The 12879-nt window shown below is 42.3% G+C and overlaps 1 protein-coding gene across 1 annotated transcript in view; it reads right to left on the bottom strand.

Moving 5' to 3' along the window:
- Nucleotides 1–10345, bottom strand: part of LOC135549441 (multidrug and toxin extrusion protein 1-like) — a 73265-nt gene extending 62920 nt beyond the window's left edge. Inside the window, exons 1-4 of the mRNA XM_064979408.1 lie at nt 10049–10345; nt 9695–9796; nt 3629–3697; nt 2255–2403 (exon numbers count right to left, since the gene is read on the bottom strand). Coding sequence (XP_064835480.1) covers nt 2255–2403; nt 3629–3697; nt 9695–9796; nt 10049–10243 — 515 coding nt within the window. The 5' untranslated portion in view covers nt 10244–10345. The remainder of the gene's footprint in view (nt 1–2254; nt 2404–3628; nt 3698–9694; nt 9797–10048) is intronic.
- Between the last annotated feature and the right edge of the window lie 2534 nt (nt 10346–12879).

Below are 12879 nucleotides of genomic sequence, written 5' to 3'. Positions count from 1 at the left end.
CATTATGTAGTCAGATGGTTCAGTTAGTACAGTGATGTAATGTAGTCAGATGGTTCAGTTATTAAAGCACAGTGACGTTATGTAGTCAGATGGTTCAGTTAGTAAAGCACAGTGACGTTATGTAGTCAGATGGTTCAGTTAGTACAGTGACATTATGTAGTCAGATGGTTCAGTTAGTACAGCACAGTGACGTTATGTAGTCAGATGGTTCAGTTAGTACAGTGACATTATGTAGTCAGATGGTTCAGTTAGTACAGTGACATTATGTAGTCAGATGGTTCAGTTAGTAAAGCACAGTGACATTATGTAGTCAGATGGTTCAGTTAGTACAGTGACATTATGTAGTCAGATGGTTCAGTTAGTACAGTGACATTATGTAGTCAGATGGTTCAGTTAGTACAGCACAGTGACATTATGTAGTCAGATGGTTTAGTTAGTAAAGCACAGTGACGTTATGTAGTCAGATGGTTCAGTTAGTACAGTGACATTATGTAGTCAGATGGTTCAGTTAGTACAGTGACATTATGTAGTCAGATGGTTCAGTTAGTAAAGTGACATTATGTAGTCAGATGGTTCAGTTAGTACAGTGACATTATGTAGTCAGATGGTTCAGTTAGTACAGTGACATTATGTAGTCAGATGGTTCAGTTAGTAAAGCACAGTGACGTTATGTAGTCAGAAGGTTCAGTTAGCACAGCACAGTGACATTATGTAGTCAGATGGTTCAGTTAGTACAGTGATGTAATGTAGTCAGATGATTCAGTCAGTACAGTGACATTATGTAGTCAGATGGTTCAGTTAGTACAGTGATGTTATGTAGTCAGATGGTTCAGTTAGTAAAGCACAGTGACATTATGTAGTCAGATGGTTCAGTTAGTACAGTGACATTATGTAGTCAGATGGTTCAGTTAGTACAGTGACATTATGTAGTCAGATGATTCAGTTAGTACAGTGACGTAATGTAGTCAGATTGTTCAGTTAGTTCAGTGACATTATGTAGTCAGATGGTTCAGTTAGCACAGTGACATTATGTAGTCAGATGGTTCAGTTAGTACAGTGACATTATGTAGTCAGATGGTTCAGTTAGTACAGCACAGTGACATTATGTAGTCAGATGGTTCAGTTAGTACAGTGATGTAATGTAGTCAGATGGTTCAGTCAGTACAGTGACATTATGTAGTCAGATGGTTCAGTTAGTACAGTGATGTTATGTAGTCAGATGGTTCAGTTAGTAAAGCACAGTGACATTATGTAGTCAGATGGTTCAGTTAGTACAGTTACGTTATGTAGTCAGATGGTTCAGTTAGTTCAGTGACGTAATGTAGTCAGATGTTTAAGTTAGTACAGTGACATTATGTAGTCAGATGGTTCAGTTAGTTCAGTGATGTAATGTAGTCAGATGGTTCAGTTAGTACAGTGACATTATGTAGTCAGATGGTTCAGTTAGTACAGTGACGTAATGTAGTCAGATGTTTAAGTTAGTACAGTGACATTATGTAGTCAGATGGTTCAGTTAGTAAAGCACAGTGACATTATGTAGTCAGATGGTTCAGTTAGTAAAGCACAGTGACATTATGTAGTCAGATGGTTCAGTCAGTACAGTGACATTATGTAGTCAGATGGTTCAGTTAGCACAGTGACATTATGTAGTCAGATGGTTCAGTTAGCACAGTGACATTATGTAGTCAGATGGTTCAGTTAGCACAGTGACATTATGTAGTCAGATGGTTCAGTTAGTACAGCACAGTGACATAATGTAGTCAGATGGTTCAGTTAGTACAGTGACATAATGTAGTCAGATGGTTCAGTTAGCACAGTGACGTTATGTAGTCAGATGATTCAGTTAGTACAGTGACATTATGTAGTCAGATGGTTCAGTTAGTACAGCACAGTGACATTATGTAGTCAGATGGTTCAGTTAGTACAGTGACATTATGTAGTCAGATGGTTCAGTTTGCACAGTGACATTATGTAGTCAGATGGTTCAGTTGCACAGTGACATTATGTAGTCAGATGGTTCAGTTAGCACAGTGACGTTATGTAGTCAGATGGTTCAGTTAGCACAGTGACATTATGTAGTCAGATGGTTCAGTTAGCACAGTGACATTATGTAGTCAGATGGTTCAGTTAGTACAGTGACGTTATGTAGTCAGATGGTTCAGTTAGTACAGTTAAATTATGTAGTCAGGTGGTTCAGTTAGAACAGCACAGTGACATTTTGTGTGCGTGGTGTGTGAGTGCGCTTCTGTCTGACCTGGCGACCTCCGGGCTCTGTTTAACAGCCAATAGGATGGGTTCAGTGTTTATGAGGAGAGCCCAGCAGGGGAAGCAGGCCAGGAGCAGAATCAGAACCCCCCTTTGTAGAATCATGCCAACACGATTCATATTACCACTCCCAAATGTCTACACAGAGAGAGAGAGAGAGAGACAGAGAGAGACAGAGAGAGAGAGAGAGAAAGTGAGAGAGACAGAGGGGGGGGCAGAGAGATAGCGAGAAGATTAACGCTCCCAAACCTTTCCATAAAAGACAAACACTGGATGATATATTCACACATTGATAAGAGTGACCATCCCAATCCACCAATGACCACAGAGAGACAGAGGGGGGGCAGAGAGATAGCGAGAAGATTAACGCTCCCAAACCTTTCCATAAAAGACAAACACTGGATGATATATTCACACATTGATAAGAGTGACCATCCCAATCCACCAATGACCACAGAGAGACAGAGGGGGGGCAGAGAGATAGCGAGAAGATTAACGCTCCCAAACCTTTCCTGGATGATATATTCACACATTGATAAGAGTGACCATCCCAATCCACCAATGACCACAGAGAGACAGAGGGGGGGGCAGAGAGATAGCGAGAAGATTAACGCTCCCAAACCTTTCCATAAAAGACAAACACTGGATGATATATTCACCCATTGATAAGAGTGACCATCCCAATCCACCAATGACCACAGAGAGACAGAGGGGGGGGCAGAGAGATAGCGAGAAGATTAACGCTCCCAAACCTTTCCTGGATGATATATTCACACATTGATAAGAGTGACCATCCCAATCCACCAATGACCACAGAGAGACAGAGGGGGGGGCAGAGAGATAGCGAGAAGATTAACGCTCCCAAACCTTTCCTGGATGATATATTCACACATTGATAAGAGTGACCATCCCAATCCACCAATGACCACAGAGAGACAGAGGGGGGGCAGAGAGATAGCGAGAAGATTAACGCTCCCAAACCTTTCCATAAAAGACAAACACTGGATGATATATTCACCCATTGATAAGAGTGACCATCCCAATCCACCAATGACCACAGAGAGACAGAGGGGGGGGCAGAGAGATAGCGAGAAGATTAACGCTCCCAAACCTTTCCATAAAAGACAAACACTGGATGATATATTCACACATTGATAAGAGTGACCATCCCAATCCACCAATGACCACAGAGAGACAGAGGGGGGGCAGAGAGATAGCGAGAAGATTAACGCTCCCAAACCTTTCCTGGATGATATATTCACACATTGATAAGAGTGACCATCCCAATCCACCAATGACCACAGAGAGACAGAATATCAACAGTAAACCAATTCAGGTGAGCACACCTGTCCAGGGAACGTACCTGAGATATGAGAGTGTCACAGGCTGATGCCAGGCCAGAGCCAATGGAGAGGCCGGTGACATTGATCACCTGGAGACAACCAGAAGAGGCAGGTACATATGAACCAGATATAGACTTGGTGGAAATTAACCAGGTATAGACTTGGTGGATATGAAACAGGTATAGACTTGGTGGATATGAACCAGGTATAGACTTGGTGGATATGAAACAGGTATAGACTTGGTGGATATGAACCAGATATAGACTTGGTGGACATGAACCAGATATAGACTTGGTGGATATGAACCAGGTTTGTGGATATGAACCAGGTATAGACTTGGTGGATATGAACCAGGTATAGACTTGGTGGATATGAACCAGGTGTAGACTTGGTGGATATGAACCAGGTATAGTCTTGGTGGATATGAACCAGGTATAGACTTGGTGGATATGAACCAGGTATAGACTTGGTGGATATGAACCAGATATAGACTTGGTGGACATGAACCAGGTTTGTGGATATGAACCAGGTATAGCCTTGGTGGATATGAACCAGGTGTAGACTTGGTGGATATGAACCAGGTATAGTCTTGGTGGATATGAACCAGGTATAGACTTGGTGGATATGAACCAGGTGTAGACTTGGTGGATATGAACCAGGTATAGACTTGGTGGATATGAACCAGGTATAGACTTGGTGGATATGAACCAGGTATAGACTTGGTGGATATGAACCAGGTTGGTGGATATGAACAAGGTATAGACTTGGTGGATATGAACCAGGTATAGACTTGGTGGATACGAACCAGGTATAAACTTGGTGGATATGAACCAGGTATAGACTTGGTGGATATGAATCAGGTTGGTGGATATGAACCAGGTTGGTGGATACAAACCAGGTATAGGCTTGGTGGATATGAACCAGGTATAGGCTTGGTGGATATGAACCAGGTATAGACTTGGTGGATATGAACCAGGTATAGTCTTGGTGGATATGAACCAGGTATAGACTTGGTGGATATGAACCAGGTATAGACTTGGTGGATATGAACCAGGTATAAACTTGGTGGATATGAACCAGGTATAGACTTGGTGGATATGAATCAGGTTGGTGGATATGAACCAGGTTGGTGGATATAAACCAGGTATAGGCTTGGTGGATATGAACCAGGTATAGGCTTGGTGTATATGAACCAGGTATAGACTTGGTGGATATGAACCAGGTATAGTCTTGGTGGATATGAACCAGGTATAGTCTTGGTGGATATGAACCAGGTATAGTCTTGGTGGATATGAACCAGGTATAGTCTTGGTGGATATGAACCAGGTATAGACTTGGTGGATATGAACCAGGTATAGACTTGGTGGATATGAACCAGGTGTAGACTTGGTGGATATGAACCAGGTATAGTCTTGGTGGATATGAACCAGGTATAGACTTGGTGGATATGAACCAGGTATAGACTTGGTGGATATGAACCAGGTATAGACTTGTTGGATATGAACCAGGTATAGACTTGGTGGATATGAACCAGGTATAGACTTGGTGGATATGAACCAGGTTGGTGGATATGAACCAGGTATAGACTTGGTGGATATGAACCAGGTTGGTGGATATGAACCAGGTATAGACTTGGTGGATATGAACCAGGTATAGACTTGGTGGATATGAACCAGGTATAGACTTGGTGGAAATGAACCAGGTTAGTGGATATGAACCAGGTGTAGACTTGGTGGATATGAACCAGGTATAGACTTGGTGGATATGAACCAGGTATAGGCTTGGTGGATATGAACCGGGTATAGACTTGGTGGATATGAACCAGGTGTAGACTTGGTGGATATGAACCAGGTATAGACTTGGTGGATATGAACCAGATATAGACTTGGTGGACATGAACCAGGTATAGACTTGGTGGATATGAACCAGGTATCGACTTGGTGGATATGAACCAGGTATAGACTTGGTGGATATGAACAAGGTGTAGACTTGGTCGATATGAAACAGGTATAGACTTGGTCGATATGAACCAGGTATAGACTTGGTGGATATGAACCAGGTATAGACTTGGTGGATATGAAACAGGTATAGTCTTGGTGGATATGAACCAGGTATAGACTTGGTGGATATGAACCAGGTATAGACTTGGTGGATATGAACCAGGTATAGACTTGGTGGATATGAAACAGGTTACTGGATATGAACCAGGTATAGACTTGGTGGATATGAACCAGGTATAGACTTTGTGGATATGAAACAGGTTACTGGAAGTTTGCGAGTTCAAACCCCCGAGCTGACAAGGTACAAATCTGTCGTTCTGCCCCTGAACAGGCAGTTAACCCACTGTTCCTAGGCCATCATTGAAAATAAGAATTTGTTCTTAACTGACTTGCCTGGTTAAATAAAGGTAAAATAAAACACAACTGCTGATGCTCCACATACTCAACTAGTCTAAAGAAGGCCAGTTTTATTGCTTCTTTAATCAAAACAACAGTTTTCAGCTCTGCTAACATAATTGTAAAAGGGTTTTCTAATAATCAATTAGCCTTTAAAATTATAAACTTGGATTAGCTAACACAAAGTGCCATTGGAACACAGGGGTGATGGTTGCTGATTACTGGCCTCTGTACGACTATGTAGATATTCCATGAATATCTGCCGTTTCCAGCCACCAATAGTCATTTACAACATTAACCATGTCTACACTGTATTTCTGATCAAGTTGATGTTATTTTAATGGACAAAAAAATGTTTCTTTCAAAAACAAGGACATTTATAAGTGACCGCAACTTTTGTTAATATGGATGGATGGATAAGATAGATGGATAAAATAGATGGATAAAATAGATAGATAGATGGATAAGATAGATGGATAAAATAGATAAAATAGATAGATAGATGGATAAGATAGATGGATAAAATAGATGGATAAAATATATAGATAGATGGATAAAATAGATGGATAAAATATATAGATAGATGGATAAAATAGATAGATAGATGGATAGATAGATGGATAAAATAGATAGATAGATGGATAAGATAGATGGATAAGAAAGACGGATAAGATAGATGCATAAAATAGATAGAGTTGTAAGAAAAAGTATGTGAACCCTTTGGAATTACCTGGTTATCTGATCTTCCTCTAAGTCACAACAGACACAATGTGCTTAAACTAATAACACACAAATTATTGCATTTTTCTTGCCTATATTGAATACATAACTTAAATATTCACAGTGTAGGTTGGAAAAAGAATGTGAAACCCCTAGGCTATTTGGAGTCAGGAGTCACCTATCCTGGAGTCCAATCAATGAGATGAGATTGGAGATGTTGGTTCGAGCTGCACTGGAATATAAAATAGACTCACAAAATGTGAGTTTACTATTCACATGAAGCATTGCCTGATGTGAACTATGCCTCGAACAAATGAGATCTCAGAAGACCTAAGATTAAGAATTGTTGACATGCATAAAGCTGGAAAGGGTTACAAAAGTATTTCTAAAAGCCTTGATGTTCATCAGTCTTTGCTGCCTCAGGGCCTGGATAGCTTGATGTCATCGACTACCTGTTCACACCGCTACCATCCAGAAGGCGAGGTCAGTACAGGTCCCATCAAAGCTGGGACCGAGAGACTGAAAAACAGCTTTAGCTCAAGGTCACCAGACTGTTAAACAGCAATCACTTAGAGTGGCTGCTGCCTACATTGAGCCCCAATCACAGGCCACTTTAATAAATGGATCACAAGACACATTATAAAATGCACACTAAATAATGCAACTTTAATAATGTTTACATATCTTACATTACTCATATTATATGCATACACAGTACTGAGTACACAGTACTGAGACTGCACTTGTAAAGGTGGTAAATTACCTTCTAATGGCTTCAGACCGAGACTCTGCATCTGTCCTCGTGCTCCTAGACCTTAGTGCTGCTTTTGATACCATCAATCACCACATTCTTTTGGAGAGATTGGAAACTCAGATTGGTCTACACGGACAAGTTCTGGCCTGGTTTAGATCTTATCTGGAGGAAAGACATCAGTTTGTCTCTGAACGGTTTGTCCTCTGACAAATCAACTGTACATTTCGGTGTTCCTCAAGGCTCCGTTTTAGGACCACTATTGTTTTCACTATATATTTTACTTCTTGGTGATGTCATTCGTAAACATAATGTTAACTTTTCACTGCTATGCGGATGACACACAGCTGTACATTTCAATGAAACAAGGTGAAGCCAAAAAATTGCCCTCCCTGGAAGCCTGTGTTTCAGGCATAAGGAAGTGGATGGCTGCAAATGTTCTACTTTTAAACTCGGACAAAACAGAGATGTTTGTTCTAGGTCCCAAGAAACAAAGAGATCTTCTGTTGAATCTGACAATTCATCTTGATGGCTGTACAGTCGTCTCAAATACAACTGTGAAGGACTCGGCGTTACTCTGGACCTTGATCTCTCTTTTGCCGAACATATCAAGACTTAAAAGGACAGCTTTTTTCCATCTTCGTAACATTGCAAAAATGATGCAGAAAAATGTATCCATGCATTTTTACTTCTAGGTTAGACTACTGCAACTGCTGATTTCAAGCTTTTACTGATAAACTACACAGCATTACATGGGCTTGCTCCTAACTATCTTTCCGATTTGGTCCTGCCGTACATACCTACATGTACGCTAAGGTCACACGACGCAGGGCTCCTTATTGTCCCAGGAATCTCTAAGCAAGCAGCTGGAGGCAGGGCTTTCTCCTATAGAGCTCCATTTTTATGGAATGGTCTGCCTACCCATGTGAGAGACGTAGACTCGGTCTCAACGTTTAAGTCGTTACTGGAGACTCATCTCTTCAGTGGTTCATATGATTGAGTGTAGTCTGGCCCAGGAGTGTTAAGGTGAACGGAAAGGCTCAGGAGCAACGAACCGCCCTTGCTGTCTCTGCCTGGGTAGTTCCCCTCTTTCCACTGGGATTCTCTGCCTCTAACCCTATTACAGGGGCTGGGTCACTGGCTTACTGGTGCTCTTCCATGCCGTCTCTAGGAGGGGTGCGTCGCTTGAGTGAGTTGAGTTGGGTTGTGCCATGGCGGAGATCTTTGTGGGCTATACTCAGCCTCGTCTCAGGATGGTAAGTGGATGGTTGAATATATCCCTCTAGTGGTGTGGGGGCTGTGCTTTGGCAAAGTGGGTGGGGGTATATCCTGCCTGTTTAGCCCTGTCCGGGGGTATCGTCGGATGAGGTCACGGTGTCTCCCGACCCCTCCTGTCTCTGCCTCCAGTATTTATGCTGCAATAGTTTGTGTCATTGGGGCTAGTGTCAGTCTGTTATTTCTGGAGTATTTCTCCTGTCTTATCCGGTGTCCTGTGTGAATTTAAGTATGCTCTCTCTAATTCTCTCTCTCTAGTTCTCTCTCTCGGAGGACATGAGCCCTAGGACCATGCTTGCTGTTTGGGGCTTTAGGCTGTGTTTTTGTACAGCACTTTGAGATATCAGCTGATGTAAGAAGGGCTATATAAATAAATTGGATTGATTGTTTGATTTATACCATCTACTGCATCTTGCCTATGCCGCTCGGCCATCACTCATCCATATATTTATATGTATTCTCATTCACCCCTTATTATGTGTGTATTAGGTAGTTGTTTACATGGTTTGTTCAATAAAGACATGAAAACGTATAATTGTATGTGGGTTATTAGTTTAACCAGACTGTGTTTGTCTATTGTTATAATTTAGAGGAAGATCAGATTGACCAATTTATGCAGAAATCCAGGTAATTCCAAAGGGTTCACATCCTTGTTCTTACCACGGTAGGTAGGTAGGTAGGTAGGTAGGTAGGTAGGTAGGTAGGTAAGAAGGTAGGTAGGTAGGTAGGTAGGTAGGTAGGTAGGTAGGTAGGTAGGTTTTTAGGTAGGTAGGTAGGTAGGTAGGTAAGAAGATAGGTAGGTAGGTAGGTAGGTAAGAAGGTAGGTAGGTCGGTAGGTAGGTAGGTTTTTTAGGTAGGTAGGTAGGTAGGTAGGTAGGTAGGTAGGTAGGTAGGTAGGTAGGTAGGTAGGTAGGTAGGTAGGACGGTAGGTAGGATTGTATCACCGCTATAGCCAGTGCCACCCCAGCCAGCTCAGTCTTCCCCAGGTGACCACAGAACACGGTGCTGACAAAACTGATCAGAAAGATCATTAGCTGGGATATAACCTGGAGAGAACAGAGGAAATTATCACCATCATCATGCCTCATGTGAGCAGAAGAATAGCAGTTCAGCAACACTCATATTTATATTATAAAGAAAATATATGGAACAACTAAAGATTCAGAAACAAAATACATTATCATCACCATAACAACGGACCAATCATTGCAACAGTTACTTTGGTGTGATCTAAAGGAATGACATTTCAGTAACACCCGGTAATTATTAGAGACAACGTTCTTAGCCTGCAGTCTCACCACCGGTCCCGCTAGTTTCAGAATTTGGCCGATCTCTTCTTTATAATGCACGGGGATCCAGCCTCTGATCCGCCTCAGACAGCCGCAGCAAAACACGGGTGACTCTATGTTGGATTCGGTTCCCGAAGCTTCATCACTTTTAGAATGTCCGTTCACTACGTTAACCGCGACAGCATTTGATTTAGAATGATCCATTATGTGGAAGAGAGAGCGCGCAAAGGAGATATATGCGGCTGTAATGTTTGCCCAACCAACTTCAGAAACTCTTGTTGATACAGAGCGGTCCTTTGGCGTGTCTGAGTGGAGAGTAACAAACGAAAAATGTAGAGCGCTCAGTCGGCTACAGCCGCATGTGTTGGAGTTTGGGGCGTATTCTCGTCACCGTTAACCCCGTCACGAGGATATTGCGTAAGGAGCCTACATCCTTGTTGAAGAGACCTTTTGGTGGGATGGCTTGTGGGGAATGTATGGGTGTCCGAGCGGTGTGTTAATAGTTTAAACAGACGTCTCGGTGCATTCAGCATGTCAACATTTCTTGCAAAACGAGTAGTGCTGAAGTCAATCTCTCCTCCACTTTGAGCCTTGTCAGATTTACATGCATAATACCAGTGGTGGAAAAAGTACTCAATTGTCAGTCTTGAATAAAAGTAAATATACCTTAATACAAAATGACTCAAGTAAAAGTGGCCTAGTAAAATACTACTTGAGTAAAAGTATTTGGTTTTAAATATATTTAAGTATCAAAAGTAAAAATATAAATCATGTTAACTTTCTTATATTTTGCAAACCAACCAAACCTTGTTTTTATTTTATTTACAGATAGCCAGGGGCACACTCCAACACTCAGACTAATTTGCATATGACCCATTTGTGTTTAGTGAGTCCTCCAGATCAGAGGCAGTAGGGATGTTCTCTGTTTAGTGAGTCCTCCAGATCAGAGGCAGTAGGGATGACCAGGGCTGTTCTCTGTTTAGTGAGTCCTCCAGATCAGAGGCAGTAGGGATGACCAGGGCTGTTCTCTGTTTAGTGAGTCCTCCAGATCAGAGGAAGTAGGGATGACCAAGGATGTTCTCTGTTTAGTGAGTCCTCCAGATCAGAGGAAGTAGGGATGACCAGGGATGTTCTCTGTTTAGTGAGTCCTCCAGATCAGAGGCAGTAGGGATGACCAGGGATGTTCTCTGTTTAGTGAGTCCTCCAGATCAGAGGAAGTAGGGATGACCAAGGATGTTCTCTGTTTAGTGAGTCCTCCAGATCAGAGGAAGTAGGGATGATCAGGGATGTTCTCTGTTTAGTGAGTCCTCCAGATCAGAGGCAGTAGGGATGCCCAGGGATGTTCTCTGTTTAGTGAGTCCTCCAGATCAGAGGAAGTAGGGATGACCAAGGATGTTCTCTGTTTAGTGAGTCCTCCAGATCAGAGGAAGTAGGGATGATCAGGGATGTTCTCTGTTTAGTGAGTCCTCCAGATCAGAGGCAGTAGGGATGCCCAGGGATGTTCTCTGTTTAGTGAGTCCTCCAGATCAGAGGAAGTAGGGATGACCAAGGATGTTCTCTGTTTAGTGAGTCCTCCAGATCAGAGGAAGTAGGGATGACCAGGGCTGTTCTCTGTTTAGTGAGTCCTCCAGATCAGAGGCAGTAGGGATGTTCTCTGTTTAGTGAGTCCTCCAGATCAGAGGAAGTAGGGATGTTCTCTGTTTAGTGAGTCCTCCAGATCAGAGGAAGTAGGGATGACCAGGGCTGTTCTCTGTTTAGTGAGTCCTCCAGATCAGAGGCAATAGGGATGACCAGGGATGTTCTCTGTTTAGTGAGTCCTCCAGATCAGAGGCAGTAGGGATGACCAGGGATGTTCTCTGTTTAGTGAGTCCTCCAGATCAGAGGCAGTAGGGATGATCAGGGATGTTCTCTGTTTAGTGAGTCCTCCAGATCAGAGGCAGTAGGGATGACCAGGGATGTTCTCTGTTTAGTGAGTCCTCCAGATCAGAGGCAGTAGGGATGACCAGGGATGTTCTCTGTTTAGTGAGTCCTCCAGATCAGAGGCAGTAGGGATGACCAGAGATGTTTTCTTGTGTGACCTTTTTACCTGTCAAAATGTAAAGACTACTTTTCGGGAAATGTATGGAGTAGGAAGTACATTATTTTCTTTAGAAATGTAGTGAGGGAAAAGGAAAAGTTGCCAAAAATATAAATACCAAAGTAAAGTGCAGATACACTTAAAAACGACTTAAGTAGTATTTTAAAGTATTTTTACTTAAGTACTTTACACCACTGCATATTACTAATGTTAGCTCTCCGCATACATTTAAGGGCCATGTTCTGAGCCAATTGTAATTTTCCGAGGTCCCTCTTTGTGGCACCTGATCAAACACCTGAACAGAAGTCCAGGTGCGACAAAACTGGAGCCTGTAGGAACTGCCTTGTTGATAGTGTTGTTTAGAAGGTAGAAACTAGGGCCTGTAGGACCTGCCTTGTTTATAGTGTTGTTAAGAAGGTAGAAACTAGGGCCTGTAGGACCTGCCTTGTTGATAGTGTTGTTAAGAAGGTAGAAACTAGAGCCTGTAGGACCTGCCTTGTTGATAGTGTTGTTAAGAAGGTTGAAACTAGGACCTGTAGGACCTGCCTTGTTGATAGTGTTGTTAAGAAGGTAGAAACTAGGGTCTGTAGGACCTGCCTTGTTGATAGTGTTGTTAAGAAGGTAGAAACTAGAGCCTGTAGGACCTGCCTTGTTGATAGTGTTGTTAAGAAGGTAGAAACTAGGACCTGTAGGACCTGCCTTGTTGATTGTGTTGTTAAGAAGGTAGAAACTAGGGCCTGTAGGACGTGCCTTGTTGATAGTG

The sequence above is a fragment of the Oncorhynchus masou genome, chromosome 12 (genome assembly GCF_036934945.1).
Source record: "Oncorhynchus masou masou isolate Uvic2021 chromosome 12, UVic_Omas_1.1, whole genome shotgun sequence".
NCBI lineage: Eukaryota > Metazoa > Chordata > Actinopteri > Salmoniformes > Salmonidae > Oncorhynchus > Oncorhynchus masou.
This window is presented reverse-complemented; position numbering and strand designations above follow the sequence as displayed.